Consider the following 19441-nt stretch of genomic DNA (forward strand, 5'->3'; position numbering starts at 1 on the left):
AAGACCAAATAAACAACTATACTTTAGAAACAAGACCAAATAAACAACTACACTTTAGAAACAAGACCAAATAAACAACTACGCTTTGGAAACAAGACCAAATAAACAACTATACTTTAGAAACAAGACCAAATAAACAACTACACTTTAGAAACAAGCCCAAATAAACAACTACACTTTATAAACAAGACCAAATAAACAACTACGCTTTGGAAACAAGACCAAATAAACAACTACGCTTTGGAAACAAGCCCAAATAAACAACTATACTTTAGAAACAAGACCAAATAAACAACTACACTTTAGAAACAAGACCAAATAAACAACTACGCTTTGGAAACAAGACCAAATAAACAACTATACTTTAGAAACAAGACCAAATAAACAACTACACTTTAGAAACAAGACCAAATAAACAACTACACTTTAGAAACAAGACCAAATAAACAACTACACTTTAGAAACAAGACCAAATAAACAACTACACTTTAGAAACAAGCCCAAATAAACAACTACACTTTAGAAACAAGCCCAAATAAACAACTACACTTTAGAAACAAGACCAAATAAACAACTACACTTTAGAAACAAGACCAAATAAACAACTACGTTTTAGAAACAAGACCAAATAAACAACTACGTTTTAGAAACAAGACCAAATAAACAACTACACTTTAGAAACAAGACCAAATAAACAACTACGTTTTAGAAACAAGACCAAATAAACATCTACACTTTAGAAACAAGACCAAATAAACAACTACACTTTAGAAACAAGACCAAATAAACAACTACACTTTAGAAACAAGACCAAATAAACAACTACGTTTTAGAAACAAGACCAAATAAACAACTACACTTTAGAAACAAGACCAAATAAACAACTACACTTTAGAAACAAGACCCCCAAAAAAACCTCAGCCCTCAACTACCAACATTTACAAGCAACTTTACAGAAGAATAAGCCCAAAGTCGCTTATAATAAGTGGACATGGCAACCCTACACAACAACAAGACAATTTCCGTCTGGCATTTCAAAATAAAAGCTTCTTTGCTTATTGTAGTGGTTCGCTACCTCCCCGTTATTATAACTATAAGTTATTATAGTAACTTATAGTTATTATAATAACTATAAGTTATTATAACTCTATACACCTCCCTCGTTTATTCGCAGTGGTGGAAAAAGATCTTTTTACTTAAGTAAAAGTATCAATACCGCAATGCAGAATCATTCTGTTACAAAAGTCCGGTAATCAAAATTGACTTGAGTAAAAGTACATGTATTGGCATCAAAATATGATTATGTACCAAAAGTAGGAAGTACTCTTTATGCAGAATGTCCCGTTTCACATGTTATCATAATATATAAAATGTATTATTTGAAAAAAGCAGATATGTGTGACGCACACAAAATGTATGGTCACATTTATGTTGTTTTATTTTGAAGATTATATTTTTGTGAAAAGAATGTTTCTCATATGCACCTGCATGGACAAGAATGGACAATTATTTCTTGGTTGAATCCAAGTGTTCAAAGTAACACTACACACAGTGGGACTCTCCTAGTGTTGCCACCACTAGGGGGCAGTGTGACGATTATTTCTCAGAGACACATGTTGAATGGACTGACGTTGCTTCCTCATTCTGCTGAGGAAGGCTAAATGGAGAAAGATCGTCTCATTGTGTCTTCATTCTTCTATTACTGTTTTCAACAGGTTTGTACAACACTAAAGTGTCATAAACTGCATACAGTTGTTGGTGAAGTTATTATTTTCATTTGAGATCGTTTTTTATGAAGTTAAGTGTCAATTTGAGTGGTTTTGAGACCTATAGTCCAGAATGTTGTTTTCATGTGTTCCTAAAATGGTGGATCTGCTTTGTTTTGTTTGTAATCAAGGCAGACTTCGTTTTTGGGCTCCAGATCATTCTATTTTTGTCTGTAGTGTTAAGAACGATTTTTGGGTAACAGTATTATTGAATTAAAACGTTTTTGTATATTTTAATGCACTTTAACCAGTGAAGCTAAAAAACGTTTTCCAAAGCCAAATTATTTAAAAACTCAGTCACTACTAATATCCACCTGGTGCTTAGATATTTGTAGCAAGATGCTAGTTGTTATTTACATAATGTGTGCACTACTGTCTATGACAGACATTTAAAGGAGCATTCCTTGCAATTTGGGGTTTTGGTTAAAACAAATGCAACTGATGAATATAAAGGTAACTAAAATGTTAGGTAAAAATGTGGTTATTATAACTAAATGAGACAGTGAAATCCATTGAAATGTGAGGTAATGAAAAGAAAAGAAAAGAATATTGTGACTGTAAAAGTATATTGATGAGAAAAGGGAAAGAACAATATAAAGAGAAGTTAATACAGGCTGTGAATCAATAAATATGCCTGGGATTCTGCTGAGGAAGGCTAAATGGAGAAAGATCGTCTCATTGTGTCTTCATTCTTCTATTACTGTTTTCAACAGGCCTACCACGGCTTTCCAACAGCAAAAACCTTATCTGCATATGGGTCTCAAATCTGGGACCTGTAACAGATTTGTGGGGGCTCGTCCGGGATCGGCGCCACCTGTTGGTCGGAGTTGGACGTCGATCTAGTGATTTCTGAACCTGTGGGCCAGGGTGCTTCATCATCAGAGTCAGCAGCTGTGAGAGTCAAGAGCGTCTGACTGTTGCCAGAGCAAGGACTTCACGAGCTGAGGGTGTCTGATTGATGTTCACGATGGCAGACGAGAGGAAGAAGCTGACCTGGACCATAAAGAAGAAGCTTTTCAACCTTTCTTCAGATGAACTGCTACAGCTTGCCAAGTGCATCTCACAAGAGCCTACTCAAGCTAAGTTGGTCAACCAGGATGAAGAGAGCTGTATTGATTATGTGTGTGCTTACATGGAGAGCGCCACTCTGCTAGAGTTAGATGATCAGGGCATATCACAGTTATTAGATATACGAAAGATTATTGACGAAATTATCGCTATGCGTACTAAGAGTGATGTTACAACAGGGGTTGGAGCAGATGTTGATGTACATGTTGTATCTGATACTAATGTTTTTGAGAGTGTTCACACTAACCCACATGCTGTTTCTGATGCTAGTGTTTCATCACACTTATCTGAAGGTGTCCACACTGACACACATGTTGCAGATACACACTCTGACACTGCACCATTTGATTTGGCCGCTCAAACTGATGCCCTTGAATTGCAAATAAGTAAGCTGATGTCTACCTATGATGATTTGCACCAAAAAGTTAAACAGGGTGGGGCTTCACATACTCTACACACCATAACTGACACACAACCCACTGATTCTCACCAGTCCCACAGTCTACAAACCATAACTGGCACACAATACACTCACCAGTCCCGCAGTCCACATGTCATAACATCCCCCCATCCCAACCATAACCAACATCCCACTCACCATGCTGAAAGCATGATTTCCCTCAAAGACCTCTCTTTCCTCCAGAAGAAGGAATTCAAGGTACATGGAGGACAGATTGGCGATAATGCATCCGATATAACCTACAGCAATATCAGCAAGCAGATTGATCAAGGACTGAGAGAAATGCACACTGAGGGTGAAATCATACGAGCAGTGTTTCGCATTATAAAGCCTGGAAACTTCAAGGATATGCTCTCCAGCAAGGATGACATGACCATAAGCGAGCTGAAGAGTTTCCTACAATCCCACCTAGGAGAGAAAAGCAGTACTGAACTGTTCCAGGAACTGATAAGTGCCAAACAGCATGATCATGAATCACCGCAGCAGTTTCTCTACAGAATGATGGGGCTCAAACAAAAAGTGATCTTCATGTCAAAACAGACAGACTCTGATATCAAGTACGAAGCACAAACAGCACAGAATGTCTTCCTTCGCACAGTATGTCAGGGCCTGAATGAGAAGCATGATGACATCAGGTGGGAGTTAAAGTCCCTCCTCTCAGACCCTACAGTCACCGATGATGCACTGCTCAGACAAGTTAACAAAACAACAAGCGAAGAGAGTGAGAGGAAACGACGCTTGGGACGCAGCACTCGCCCCAAGACAGCTCAAGCCCACAGTGGTGAAGTCACCACCAGTGAAGTGAACAAAGAAAAGCCTGACCCTGACACAAAAGTTAAAGATGAGCTCATCCAGCAGCTAAGCGCTCAAGTACAGGCCCTGACGGAAGTAGTAACCTCCCTACAGTCAAAAGCTGCAGTAAAGCCATCAACACCTGAGCCTCAGCCCCAGTCCACCTGCCAGTGTTCCAATAAACCGAGCCAAAGTCAACAAGTAAGGAAAGAGAGACCATATGGCTGCCTTAACTGTGTTACAAATGGCCGTCCCAACTGCAACCACTGTTTCGCCTGTGGAGAAGACGGACACCGTGCTGTCGGTTGTCTGAAGAGACCCAAGCCATCGGGAAACTCCCCCCGGTCGCAGCAGAGAGACAACCTGTGACCGGCACCAGCCTTCAGTCTCATCCAGACAGAAGAAAACCAGTACCAGCACAGTTCAATCACAATCTCGCCGCCCCTTCCCACTCATCGGCTGATGACAAGTCACCATCACAGCGAGTAGCTAAGCTAATTGGAAAGAAATGCTTATTGAAATGCAATCTAAGTGGACATGCTGTGACTGTCCTTCTAGACTCTGGGGCCCAAGTTAGTATGATTGACAAGCCATGGAAACACAAATACCTACCCCAACAGCAAGTGCGCCCTCTCAGTGAACTCATAGGAAGCAGAGGATTGGATGTCACAGCAGCCAATGGAGGACAGATCCCATACGATGGCTGGGTGGAACTCACCTTTAATCTACCTGGCAACGATGATCCAAATCTCGCCATCAGAGTACCCTTCCTGGTCAGCCGTGTGAGCCTCGGGAGGCCGATATTGGGCTTCAACGTCATTCAAGAGCTCATCCTAGGGCAGGAGGGCGAAATTGAAGTTGTTGCTGTTATTGGCAAGTTGCTGAGAGAGGCCATGCAGATTGAAAATGACCAAGCAGAGACAATTGTGAACTTGATACAGACCCAGGAATCCAACCAGCACCATGCAGTGGTGAGAGTTGGTCGTCAAGACATAGTCGTCCGCCCAGGCCATGTTGCACGCATCAAGTGCAAGGTGCCGGCTGATTTCACCTCCTCTGTGGCACTGTTCGAGGTCAACCATCCAGACCTGAGACTGGAGGAGCTAGATATTGGTGATGGCTTGGTCGAGGTCCACCATGTCAGACAGCCCTATGTGGAGATTCCCGTGGGTAACCACACCCAACACAACGTGACATTGAACAACTTCACAATGTTGGGTAGTATCCAGTCGATCGACAAGATCGTGAAGACGGATCAGATGGATAGTGTCGAGATCAACAATGTTGACTTACCTGTTCCTGTCAATGAAGATAACAGTGACCAAAAAGAACAACCATACAAGCGGTGGTCTCCCCCTGTTGATTTAAGCCACCTAAGCAATGAACATCAAGCAGTAGCGAAACAAATGCTCTATGAGGAGTCAAGTGCGTTTGCTCAGGATGAAAATGACATGGGGTGCATTCCAAGCCTCCAAATGGGAATAACCCTGAAGGATGACATCCCAGTACAGAGAACCTATGCTGCAATTCCCAAACCACTGTACAAGGAAGTTAAGGAGTACATCCAAGACTTACTGGCAAAGAAGTGGATTGTAAAGTCCAAATCTCCATACTCCGCTCCAGTGGTCTGTGTCCGCAAGAAGGATGGAAGCCTGCGGCTATGCATTGATTACAGGCTCCTGAACCAAAAGACAGTCCCAGATAGACACCCACTTCCCCGTATTCAAGACCTCATTGACACGTTGGGTGGGTACAACTTGTTCTCGATTTTGGATCAGGGAAAAGCCTATCATCAAGGCTTCATCGCAGAGGGGTCGCGACATATGACAGCATTCATCACTCCATGGGGTTTGTACGAGTGGGTGCGCATCCCCTTTGGGCTTTCGAACGCCCCAGCTGCTTTTCAGAGAAGCATGGAGGAAATGCTTGACTCCTTGAGAGACGAATGTTGCATCCCATACTTGGATGACGTCCTCTGCTACAGTAAGACATTTGAAGATCACGTTGAGTCACTGAGACAGGTGCTGAAGGCTCTCCAACGCCACGGTGTAAAGCTCAGGCCAACCAAGTGTGAGCTCTTCAGAAAAGAGGTCCGTTATGTGGGGAAGCTGGTCTCTGCTGATGGAGTGCGGCTAGACCCCAAAGACCTGGAAGCCATCCAGGCCTTGAGGAGTAAAACCCCCAACACCGTTGGAGGGGTCCGGAAGCTGCTAGGATTTTTAAGCTACTACAGAACGTACATTCAAGATTTCTCTAGAATTGCCAAGCCGATGTATGAGCTCTTGCAATCCAAAAACCCTGTCACCACCGTGCCTCAACCCAGACAGAAAAAGGGAAAAGGAGCCCAGCTGTCATCCAGAACCCCAATACAGTGGACTGAAGAGCACCAAAGAATCCTCGACCAGCTCATCCACACTCTGTCCAACCCACCAGTACTAGCGTACCCTGATTTCGAGCTCCCTTATGTGCTGCACACGGACGCGTCACAACAAGGTCTTGGTGCGGTGCTGTACCAGCGCCAGGGAGGGAAGCTCAGAATCATTGCATACGGGTCCAGGACGCTGACGCCTGCAGAGCGGAATTACAACCTTCATTCAGGCAAACTTGAATTCCTGGCTTTAAAGTGGGCCATATGCGAAAAGTTCAGAGACTACCTCTTCTATGCGCCCCACTTTGTTGTGTATACAGACAACAACCCATTAACCTACGTGCTGAGCACCGCTAAGCTCAATGCTGTCGGCCACCGATGGGTTGGTGAGCTAGCGGACTTCCGGTTTGAAGTCAAGTATCGACCGGGGAAGGTTAATGTGGATGCTGACACCTTGTCTAGGATGCCATTAGACATCAACAACTATGTTGACTCATGCACACAGGAGCTGTCCAGAGACATCATACTGGCAACGTGGGAAGGCAGTCATGCTGCCAAGCAGAACGATGTGGCTTATGTCGCTGTCCTGAACCTGTCACAAGATAGCTCAACCTCCCCGTCACCAGAGCTTCTCCCAACCATCCCCCATGATGAGCTCATTAAATCTCAACGAGATGACCCGGCCATCAGTCAAGTCATCAGGCTGAAAGAGACCGCCAACACACTGACCAATGACATGAAGAAGGGAGTTAGTGGTCTTGCAAGAAAGCTTCTACACCAATGGGAGAAACTCCATCTGGAAGATGGTCTGCTGTACCGGAGAACAAGCCAGAGGAGTCAGCTGGTCTTGCCTGACCAGTACAGAACTCTGGTGTTGAGACACCTCCATGATGATATGGGCCATATGGGGACAGAAAGGGTCTTGTGCCTAGCCAGGGACCGGTTCTACTGGCCATACATGAAGCAAGATGTTGAAGCTTATGTAACAAGGAAATGTCCCTGCATAAAGCAGAAGAAGCCTGTCTCACACATCAGAGCACCGATGGGAAGCATTACCTCTACCTCACCCCTAGAGTTAGTGTCCATTGACTACCTCCACTTGGAGCCAAGCAAGGGAGGCTTTGAATACATTCTGGTTGTCATTGACCATTTTACAAGGTACGCACAAGCCTACGCCACCAGAAATAAGTCCGGGGAGACAGCGGCAGAGAAACTCTTTGAGGATTTTATTCCACGCTTTGGGTACGCAAGTAAATTACACCACGACCAAGGAAGAGAATTTGAAAACAAACTCTTCAAGACCCTGCAACAACTCAGTGGAGTTGGTCATTCCAGGACCACACCCTACCATCCTCAGGGTAATCCTGCGGAAAGGTTCAACCGAACATTGCTCCAAATGCTCAGAACCCTGGGAGAAAAGGAGAAGGAAAGATGGAGAAACCACTTGCCGCAGGTCGTCCACGCCTATAATTGTACCAGGCATGAGGCAACAGGGTTTTCGCCTTTCTATCTAATGTATGGACGTCACCCACGCCTGCCCGTGGACATGATATTTGGCCTGGAAAATGAAGAGGAAGCCACTTCTCCAAGAGGCTATGCCGAGAAGTGGGCTCAAAGGATGAAGGAAGCTTACCGACTCGCCTCTGAGAATAGTCAACAGTCAAGTTCTCGAGGAAAGAGATACTATGACCGCCACATGAAGGGTGTTGTCCTTGAACCAGGTGACCGTGTCCTGGTACGTAATCTGAGTGAGAGAGGGGGCCCCGGTAAATTGAGATCATACTGGGAAAACACAGTCCATGTTGTGAAGGAGAGAATTGCTGATGGACCTGTTTACAGGGTTACGCCGGAAACCGGTGGAAACAGGGTCCGAACACTACACCGCAACCTGCTCCACGTGGTCAATGACTTACCTCTAGACTTACCCCCGCAACCACAACCTGGAAGGAAGAGAGACCCCCCTAGAGACCTACCTGAACCCCAACACCAGCAGAGAACAAGGAACAGACAGTCAAATTCAAGGAGACAGAATGAAGGGCCCAGCAGTGAGTCCTCAGATTCAGATGATGATGCACCACGATACTGGCTGAGAGCGCCAGTAATGAGAGACCGTGACAGTTCACAAGTACAGCCCCGCTGTGAGCCTCAGAGAAACACTAATCATGGAACATACACTCAGAGATCTGAACAAACCAGACTGCTCATACCTGAAAGAGAAACCAGAGGATATCCTATCCAGGGAGGGAGAGTGGAAATGCCTGTGGAAGAGAACAGAGAAGAGGAGCAGTTACAGGAGCAGTTACCTGCCGATACAATACCTTCAGATGATGAGCAGGAGAATGTGAACCAGCAAAGGGAAGGACCAGTAGACCCTCAGTCAATCAGTGAACAACCCACCTGTGATCAAACCAGCAGCCCACAACCACGGAGGTCCACTCGTGACAGAAGGCCTCCCCAGATGTTCACCTATGGCTCATTGGGCCAACCCTCTTACCAACCCCAAACCATGGCCAACGCAGTGGGAGCCTATGAAACGCCATCCCTGCCAATCTGGGAGATGGGTCCACATCCCATGACATACCACACCCTTTTCAACAGACTACCATATCCCATACCATACCCAATGCTACCTTACCCCTCAACCATGCCATACGGTGTACCACACTTTGTGTACTGATTGACACAGCCACAAACACCCAAACTTACACAAACATACCTACCTAGATACACTACTTACCTTGAACCTATGGGGAAACACGCACACACACAGCAACTTACCTTGCACTTACCTTTGGGTATTGAGAAGTTGATATTATTATATTTTTGATATTTTGAATTTAAGAGTTGAATGTCTGGAGCCATTTTTCTTTTGTTGGGGAGCGTGTGACGCACACAAAATGTATGGTCACATTTATGTTGTTTTATTTTGAAGATTATATTTTTGTGAAAAGAATGTTTCTCATATGCACCTGCATGGACAAGAATGGACAATTATTTCTTGGTTGAATCCAAGTGTTCAAAGTAACACTACACACAGTGGGACTCTCCTAGTGTTGCCACCACTAGGGGGCAGTGTGACGATTATTTCTCAGAGACACATGTTGAATGGACTGACGTTGCTTCCTCATTCTGCTGAGGAAGGCTAAATGGAGAAAGATCGTCTCATTGTGTCTTCATTCTTCTATTACTGTTTTCAACAGGTTTGTACAACACTAAAGTGTCATAAACTGCATACAGTTGTTGGTGAAGTTATTATTTTCATTTGAGATCGTTTTTTATGAAGTTAAGTGTCAATTTGAGTGGTTTTGAGACCTATAGTCCAGAATGTTGTTTTCATGTGTTCCTAAAATGGTGGATCTGCTTTGTTTTGTTTGTAATCAAGGCAGACTTCGTTTTTGGGCTCCAGATCATTCTATTTTTGTCTGTAGTGTTAAGAACGATTTTTGGGTAACAGTATTATTGAATTAAAACGTTTTTGTATATTTTAATGCACTTTAACCAGTGAAGCTAAAAAACGTTTTCCAAAGCCAAATTATTTAAAAACTCAGTCACTACTAATATCCACCTGGTGCTTAGATATTTGTAGCAAGATGCTAGTTGTTATTTACATAATGTGTGCACTACTGTCTATGACAGACATTTAAAGGAGCATTCCTTGCAATTTGGGGTTTTGGTTAAAACAAATGCAACTGATGAATATAAAGGTAACTAAAATGTTAGGTAAAAATGTGGTTATTATAACTAAATGAGACAGTGAAATCCATTGAAATGTGAGGTAATGAAAAGAAAAGAAAAGAATATTGTGACTGTAAAAGTATATTGATGAGAAAAGGGAAAGAACAATATAAAGAGAAGTTAATACAGGCTGTGAATCAATAAATATGCCTGGGATTCTGCTGAGGAAGGCTAAATGGAGAAAGATCGTCTCATTGTGTCTTCATTCTTCTATTACTGTTTTCAACAGGCCTACCACGGCTTTCCAACAGCAAAAACCTTATCTGCATATGGGTCTCAAATCTGGGACCTGTAACATATGCAACCTCAGCGACACGTTGTGAGCTTATAGATCGTCTTTTTTCAAATAGCCAAAGTTATGTAGGGCTGAAGTAGATAATGTATGTTTTGTAATAATAATTCAAATCTTCAAAGTAACTAAAGTTTTCAAATAATTGCAGTGGAGTAAAAAGTACAATATTTGCCTCAGAGATGTAGTGGAGTAGAAGTAAAAGTACTGAAATTGGACATACGTACATAAGTAAAAAATACCTCAACATTGTACTTAAGAACAGTACTTGTCTTGAGTACATGTACTTAGTTACTTGCCTGAAAAAAAAATTCAAAAAAAAAGCGAGGGCTGGCTTATTTTGGGGTTCCAAAATTGTGGGATAAAAATTTCCCCCAAAAAAGTAAAAAGAAAAAAAATAAAGAAGAAGAAAAAAAATACATGGGGGACCCCCTGGGGGTCCGCGGACCCCCTGGGAGTCTTGGGACCCCCGCGAAACATCGCGGACCCCCGTGAAACATCGCGGACCCCTTTGGCTGTTTTTTTCTTTTTTCATGAAGGTGGTTGCTTGTTTCTGCCGCACATCTGGCAACACTGACCTGTCTGCTTGTCTGCCCACCCAACGTGGCAACGCAGATGCCGACTCGGTGTTGTTGTTAGCGTGCATGGGCAGTTCTGCTTCTGCCGATGCAACTTTGACCTAACTGTAACACACACCGCCGCGCATGGGCAGTTCTAGGATGTGTACACTCTCAGAGTTAGAGACCCATAAGTTAGCCGTAGAATACGACTCTCGTAGATGTATTTAATGATTCTGACATTTTCAATCTACGAGAGTGTAGGGAACATCCCCCATGGACAACTGGACTTTCTGCTCCTAGCCTGTACGGGCTCCAAACATGTACAAAGCAAAAAAAAAAAGGTGCTTACCCCCAAGCCCCAAATGTTAACTAATTGTTCGGAGTTCTAGTGCAATGTAATAATCCATATTTTTCAATAAAGAAGTGTTTTAATGCCGTCTGTGGCCGATTCTGTCGGAAGTTCCCAATGGGCGTTAGTGTCAAAGCGCATCCGGAAATACAAAAAATGTAAACAGGAAGTAAACGAGGGGGGGGGGGGGAGAGACAGACGGCATTAAAACACTTCTTTATTGAAAAATATGGATTATTACATTGCACTAGAACTCCGAACAATTAGTTAACATTTGGGGCTTGGGGGTAAGCACCTTTTTTTTGCTTTGTACATGTTTGGAGCCCGTACAGGCTAGGAGCTGAAAGTCCAGTTGTCCATGGGGGATTTTCCCTACGACTCTCGTAGATTGAAAATGTCAGAATCATTAAATACATCTACGAGAGTCGTATTCTACGGCTACCCATAAGTGCCCGTTTGGGTCCCAGCTATCAATCATTTAGCCGTGGACCCCCCTGGAATGCCGTTTAAGGACCCCTGTGGGTTCTCAGACCCCACCTTGAGAGCCTGTGATTTACAGGATATTTTCTTTAACATTTTATCTCTTTATATTTTATGCCTCTGTAAAAGATGGACAGAGTCCTCTTTCAACAATGCTAACGTGTTTATTGACAAATAAGTTGACGATACAAAATTGCTGCTGTCTCTTTCTCTCACTGTGTCTCCATGAACTAAGCTGTCTCTTCCACTGTTGCCAGATTTTGCGAGAGAAAAAACGGCCACGTCTACGAAAACAAAGCCCCACACACACACACACACACACACACACACACACACACACACACACACACAGTGGGTGGAGAGTGGGTTGGTCCTGGTTATGTAAGCACTGTTCTGTTCAGTGTTGATCTGGGAGAGTTTAGCCAGGAAGCGGAGCAGAGGACTGGGTCAAGTCATTACCAGTGTCCTACTGACCTCAAGACCATAACATGTCAGCAAGTAAAGTCAAATCCCAAACGGTAAAAGCGGACCTCAAATGTCCACCATCAAAGTGGACCGAAGGAGATGAACTATTTGGGGTTTTTAAAAGAGAGATGTCGTCCAACAGCTTTTCAGCTGCTGCGTCAGAGGAGGAACAGCCAGAGATCTACCAGCAAGCCATGCTGAAGCAGCCTGTGATAAAGTTACACAGAATAGGTGTGTGCATGTTTTTATGTCCCTGTACTCTTTTCTTTCATCTTCTATAGAAAGCAGATGTACAGAAATGTTGTTGGTACTCGGTGGAGTAACGGAGTAATGCTTCCTTCCAGCACTAAATCAACTGTAGATAAGCACTCTGTGTGTGTGTGTGTGTGTGTGTGTGTGTGTGTGTGTGTGTGTGTGTGTGTGTGTGTGTGTGTGTGTGTGTGTGTGTGTGTGTGTGTGTGTGTGTGTGTGTGTGTGTGTGTGTGTGTGTGTGTGTGTGTGTGTGTTGTAAAGACTGAACGAACCAAGACAGAGGCAGAGGGTTTTGAGTGCACAAAATAACAGATTTATTGGGGGGATTCCTTACAACAGCAGGGGGGGGGGGGAATTAACCAAACAATTCCAACACAACTTCTTCCCGGATCGGGGTATTGTTCCAATAAGGTATGAGCGTCCTATGTTGCCTACAAACAAATAGAAAACATCAAATTAGTTTCATGTCTTTATTGCACAACTAATATTGAGGAAGTGGAGTATGTCGCTTACCGCCCGAGCAGAGTCCTTCCACCAAGGAGAGCCAGCCAGAACTGAAGGAGTGTGAGCACCTTTATAGCTAGAGCTTGATCAGACCCAACTCAGTGCAGCTGTCTCCAGCCTGTTAGTTGGAGGGCATCACATCAAACTGATTAAGAACAGACCTAGGTACATACCTCCCCTCAATGAGCTGGCCCAGGGGCCAGACCTGGCCTTGGTGCTGAACTCCTCCCTCAGAGCTCTGGCTAACCTGGTGGAAGCGCTCACCTGGCGTTCTAGACAGCGACACTCCACTGTGTGTGTGAGTGTGTGTGTGTGTGTGTGTGTGTGTGTGTGTGTGTGTGTGTGTGTGTGTGTGTGTGTGTGTGTGTGTGTGTGTGTGTGTGTGTGTGTGTGTGTGTGTGTGTGTGTGTGTGTGTGTGTGTGTGTGTGTGTGTGAGAGTGTCTGTCTGTGCTGTTTTTATGTCCCTGTACAGAGAGACAGCGAGAGACAGCAAGAGCTCTCTCTTGCTGTCTCTCGCTGTCTCTCTCTCTCTCTCTCTTTCTTTCTCTCTCTCGCTCGCTGTCTCTCTCTCTCTAAACATTTCTGTACATCTGGTTTCTATTGAAGATGAAAGAAAAGTGTACAGGGACATAAAAAGAGAGAGAGAGAGAGAGAGAGAGAGAGAGAGCAAACAAGAGCGAGAGAGAGAGACAGAGAGACAGAGAGACAGCGAGAGAGAGAGCGAAAGAGAAAGAGAGAGAGAGAGAGACAGCAAGTGAGAGAGAGAGAGAGGCAGCCATCCACAGCGAGCGAGAGAGAGAGAGAGAAACAGCGAGCGAGAGACAGAGAGAGACAAGATGGATGTGGCTAATCGCTTAAACATCTTCTTTACAAACATAGCCACAACACTGGTAAACAAACTGCCCTCCCACTCTGGGTGTTTTGGTGTAGAGGACATCCAAGAATTCTACAAAAATCTAGGTGTACGCAAAGATGATTTTAAACTCACCACGGTGACAACCGATGAGGTGTTTAAAACATTGAGCGGACTTCAACCACACAAGGCCACTGGCCTCGACAATATTCCCTCCAAATTTCTCAAAGACTCAGCCGCCTCCATTGCTCCAATCATCACCCACATAGTCAACCTCTCCATCAAACAGGGACGGGTTCCCCATTTCAAAATAGTGAGAATAACCACTCTGTACAAAAAAGGAAGCAAATTAGACCCTGGCAACTACCGCCCTATTTCTATTCTTAGCTCCATCTCGAAAGTCATGGAAAAATAGTTTATGAGCAGGTTGAAAAGTATCTAGCTGAAAAAAATCTAAATTACAAATTCCATTCTGGCTTCAGACAATCCCACTCCACTGATACACGCCTTCTGTATTTGAACGACCACATCAAACAAGAGGTGGACCAGGGCAAATACTGCGGCATGGTCATGCTGGACCTACAAAAGGCTTTTGACACCGTTAATCACTCTATTTTGATTGGTAAGCTAAAAGCAATTGGTTTTGATAGCACATCGGAGAGCTGGATGCGATCCTATCTGGAGGGGAGGACAGGTGGTGGAGGTGAACGGAACCCTGTTCCCCCCCCCCCCCACCTCCTAGTGAGCTGTGGCGTTCCGTAAGGAAGCATATTAGGACCTTTACTGTTCCTGATATATATGTAAACAATGTTACGTCGCGCTCCTCCTCGCCTCCGCATCCTGGTGCTGTGGTCTCTCTGTACTCGGCGGAGCCCACACCCCTCTTCCCCCCACCTTGTGCTTTAACCTCCTGTTAATAAACTCGCCCGGGTGGGCTTTAACCCTTTATTGCCTACTCCTTGCTGTGCGTTTGAGTCACACACACACACACACACACACACACAGGTCATAACAAATGTCATCAGCTTGTGACTGCAACCTGTTCCTGTTTGCGGATGACTCGGCTCTGTTGGTCTCGGACATGGACAGGCTGCAGGTTGAAAAAGCTCTCAGCTCTGAACTCGCTCTTAACAAACTATCATTACACCTGGGAAAAACTGAATCCATTCTCTTTGGGTCTAGTTTTAACCTCGGCAAGGCCGACAGCTTCACAATCAAAGTGGGTCATAATATCATCAAAAGAAAGGAGGAAATTACCTAACTAAGTTCCATTTTAGAGGCAAACCTTTCTGGTGATGAAATGGCAACAAGAGTCATCAAAAAAGTCAATCAAAGAACACGTTTTTTTTGTATAGGATTTCCTCTCTACTCAGTAAGAATACTTTGAGGATTCTAACAGGGGCCCTCATCCAAGGTCATTTCGACTATGCATGCACCTCATGGTACCACAACACCACTAAGGCCTTGAAAACAAGGCTCCAGACATCCCAAAACAAACTGGTAAGGCTACTCCTTGGCCTTACACCTACAACTCTTCTAACCCCTGCTCACTTTGCTAGGGTCGGATGGCTCAGAGTGAAGCAACTTACAATGGGCCTGGTCTACAAGATACCCTACTCTCCTTCAAAACTGCCCTAAAAGAGCAACTTCAGGAGGCTGCAATTCAAAACTGGCCCCTGTACAAGTCATGACCCCCCCCCCCCACACACACACACTTAGTCGTGTATATCTGTCTGTCATTTAATGTCACTATAAATTCAGTACAAAAGGACCCAATTGAAACAAGCCATTGGCTTTCTTTTTTTATCCTATTTAGTTGACCTTGTATTTGAACTGTATTGTTAATTTTTATAGCATATCATACTTTCTGCTTTCTGCAGCCAAGCTACGATTGCTAATCCCATGAAAAGGGGGGTCAAAAGAGGAGGGAGTCCTAAGCGAATTACTCGAACCAGGTGTCTTTTTAGATGGTTTATTTACTAATCACACATATACAAACATAAATCACTAGTCTAGTACTTCTCTAATACCACTACAAGGAAGACATTGTCTACATGGTCAGTTACAGACAGACCCGGTTAGGTTATTAATCCTGAAAGAGAACAAAACACATAACACAACAATATTAAATGACATGAATCCTCACTCCATTATGAACACGTCAGAAATACAATCGTTACAGTGTTAATTCTCACTTACTATAGCCCATCTCTCACTTTGAAGCTCGGTCGCACAGCAGGGCGTCTGCCCTGGTCTGCTGAGGTTACCACTAACAGAACAGTTTCAAAAAATGCTGGTTATAAAAGTACATTACTATAGCACTAATAATAATCCACATTTCTCTTGCTCAAAGCTTGGATTATTGTACATGTATTTTTGTCTTTTTTTCTGCAAACTTCTAAAAAAAGTATTCAATCAATCAATCAATCAATCAATCAATCAATCAATAAAAGATTTGAGTGTGTATTTCAGTAGCATAGATTTGGTCCGAAGTTATAAGATGGCTACAAGAAGAATCAGTCAGGCCAGGAATCAACCTAAATGTTCCAACGTCCAATCTGTGCCTGGCAGTTGCTGTTGCCATCCTACATTTAGGACATAGAGTACTGACGTCCTGACGTCACTCGTTCATCCCCTGGTTCGTAAAGTAATTTCGAGAATAACATTGGGTCATCTTAGAATCGTCTCATATAAGAATTGTGGTCCAAAAATAAACAAACTGTCTCTGCGATATTATCAGGGAGGAGGTTCTGTATCGTTTATCATAGTCAGTCACTTATATTTGATACAGTCTGTTTCTGGCGAAAATGTAACTAATTCAGCTGAAGTAATATTATCGTTTTCTCACCGTCAGTTGATGGTTCATATCCATAAGAGTCAAACCGCCGGGGTCATTTGTTTATTTTTGGAACACAGTTCTTATTTGACGCGATATTAACTCTCTTTTTTTTTGGGGGGGGGGGGGGGACATGTTCAGAACCCAAGATACGATGATTTGAAGATTTGCTGCTCCATTCACTCTTTGTTTAACTTCTTACTGAAAAAGGCTGTATCTCGGCTCCTAAGCACTTTTTTTTTTACAATGAATTTTGGCTGTGGCACTCAGAGCCAAAATTCCATAAAGAAGCTGGGCACTGAATGAGTTAGAGACGTCTATGGGAATTCAGAACGGGGCTGGAAAACCGCGAACCAGGTAGGATGTGTAAATTACGTCAGACTTCGGTGCTCTATTATCAGTTGGTAATACAACAATAGCACACTAACCCCATCCATCAAAAAATGCAGTTCGCTGGGCTCATTCAAAACAGCCCTAAAAACTCATCTTTCTGGAGGCCTAAAAAGGAGCTAGTACCAGTTTCCCTGTAGACAGACGACCCCCCCCCCCTCCTCTTTTTTGTACATATTTTTTATTTCCTCATGCTTTTTTTGTATATAATCTTTTTTTTTCATGCTTCCCCCCCCCTTTTTTGTACATATATTTTTTTTTTTAATGCTTTTTTTTGTACATAGTGGTATTTTTTCTGTATAATCTGTATTTTCATGTTGATTTGAACTGTTTGGTTGCTACTATATATGTCTATGAAATTAATTCAAGGACCCCAACGGAAACAAGTCCGCAAGGACCTTTTTGGCCGGACCTTTTAGACAAAAGCATTATAAATGTAACTGTGTTGTTTTACATTATTTTGCCTAATAAAATTTTCAATCAATCAATCAATCAATCAATCAATCAAAACACAGCTTGCATGTTATTTCAAAACATTTCATGTTTTTTTCTCTCTCGTCATTCTCCATCCTAGATGTCTTCCCTGCCCAACTCCAACATATCTACAGCAGAAATAGAAATGTCAAACATCACCAGAGAATTCATACAGGGTTGAAGCCCTACCACTGTGACCACTGTGGAACAAGGTTCAGCAGGAGCAGTGATCTGAAACAACACCAGAGAATTCATACAGGAGAGAAGCCCTACCACTGTGACCAATGTGGGAAACAGTTCAGCAGGACCAGTAGTCTCAATATTCACCAGAGAATTCATACAGGGTTGAAGCCCTACCACTGTGACCAGTGTGGAGCAAGGTTCAACAGTAACAGTGATCTCAAAATACACCAGAGAATTCATACAGGAGAGAAGCCCTACCACTGTGACCAATGTGGGAAACGGTTCAGCATGAGCGGTCAGTTGAAACAACACCAGATGATTCATACAGGAGAGAAGCCCTACCACTGTGACCAGTGTGGTAAACGGTTCAGCCAGAGCAGTAATCTCAAACTTCACCAGAGAATTCATACAGGAGAGAAGCCTTACCACTGTGGCCAGTGTGGGAAAGGGTTCAGCCAGAGCGGTAATCTCACTATTCATCATGAGATAACTCATAGAGAAGAGAAGACCTACCACTGTGACCAGTGTGGGAAATGGTTCAGCGGGAACAGTACTCTCAAACGTCATGAGAGAACTCATACAGAAAAGAAGCCCTACCACTGTGACCAGTGTGGGAAATGGTTCAGCACGAGCAGTACGCTCAAAATACACCAGCTAATACATACAGGGTTGAAGCCCTTCCACTGTGACCAGTGTGGGAAATGGTTCAGCCAGAGAGGTCATCTCGAACTTCACCAGAGAATACATACAGGGTTGAAGCCCTTCCACTGTGACCAGTGTGGGAAATGGTTCAGCACGAGCAGTAAGCTCAAAATACACCAGCTAATACATACAGGGTTGAAGCCCTTCCACTGTGACCAGTGTGGGAAACGGTTCAGCCAGAGAGGTAGTCTCGAACTTCACCAGAGAATTCATACAGGACAGAAGCCCTACCACTGTGACCAGTGTGGGAAACGGTTCAGCAGCAACAGCCATCTGAAAAGTCATAAGAGAACTCATACAGGAGAGAAGCCCTACCACTGTGACCAGTGTGGGAAACGGTTCAGCCAGAACAGTAAACTCAAACTTCACCAGGTAACTCATACAGGGTTGAAGGCCTACCACTGTGACCAGTGTGGGAAATGGTTCAGCCAGAACAGTCATCTCAAACGTCATGAGAGAACTCATAGAGGAGAGAAGACCTGACCTACCACTGACAGTTGGAGATTTTGAGTAAAACGCTTCTCTGTAAAGTCTCACCTCAAACAACATCACATTGTAAGATACTTTGGACAATGTAGTGGTGCACACACACTTACCGATAGAACACACACACACACACACACACACACACACACACACACACACACACACACACACACACACACACACACACACACACACACACACACACACACACACACACACACACACTCTCCCCTCAATATATCTTCCCCCTGAAGAACAAAGATCTCTTGTAAATCTTTGAATATTCTAGGCTACCACCCAAAGTTCTCACTTAATGACCTTTTCTTTATTATATCATAACTTTCAGCGATAGCAGTGGGTTAAAGTTACCATGGAAATGTCATGATCATAATAATGATGATGAAACTTCGGTCGTTAAGGTCAGGTGT

General features: G+C 43.6%; 1 protein-coding gene across 1 annotated transcript; it reads left to right on the forward strand.

The window, feature by feature from the left end:
• Positions 1–18113: 18113 nt before the first annotated feature.
• On the forward strand, positions 18114–19238 carry LOC308089152 (uncharacterized protein; the record flags this gene model as incomplete). Its single annotated transcript, XM_080433719.1, has 2 exons — positions 18114–18245; positions 18435–19238. The coding sequence occupies 2 exons, from the start codon at positions 18114–18116 to the stop codon at positions 19008–19010; spliced, it is 708 nt and encodes a 235-aa protein (XP_080289845.1). The 3' UTR covers positions 19011–19238.
• Between the last annotated feature and the right edge of the window lie 203 nt (positions 19239–19441).

The sequence above is a fragment of the Gymnoscopelus braueri genome (assembly GCF_963280865.1).
Source record: "Gymnoscopelus braueri genome assembly, chromosome: 7".
Lineage (NCBI taxonomy): Eukaryota > Metazoa > Chordata > Actinopteri > Myctophiformes > Myctophidae > Gymnoscopelus > Gymnoscopelus braueri.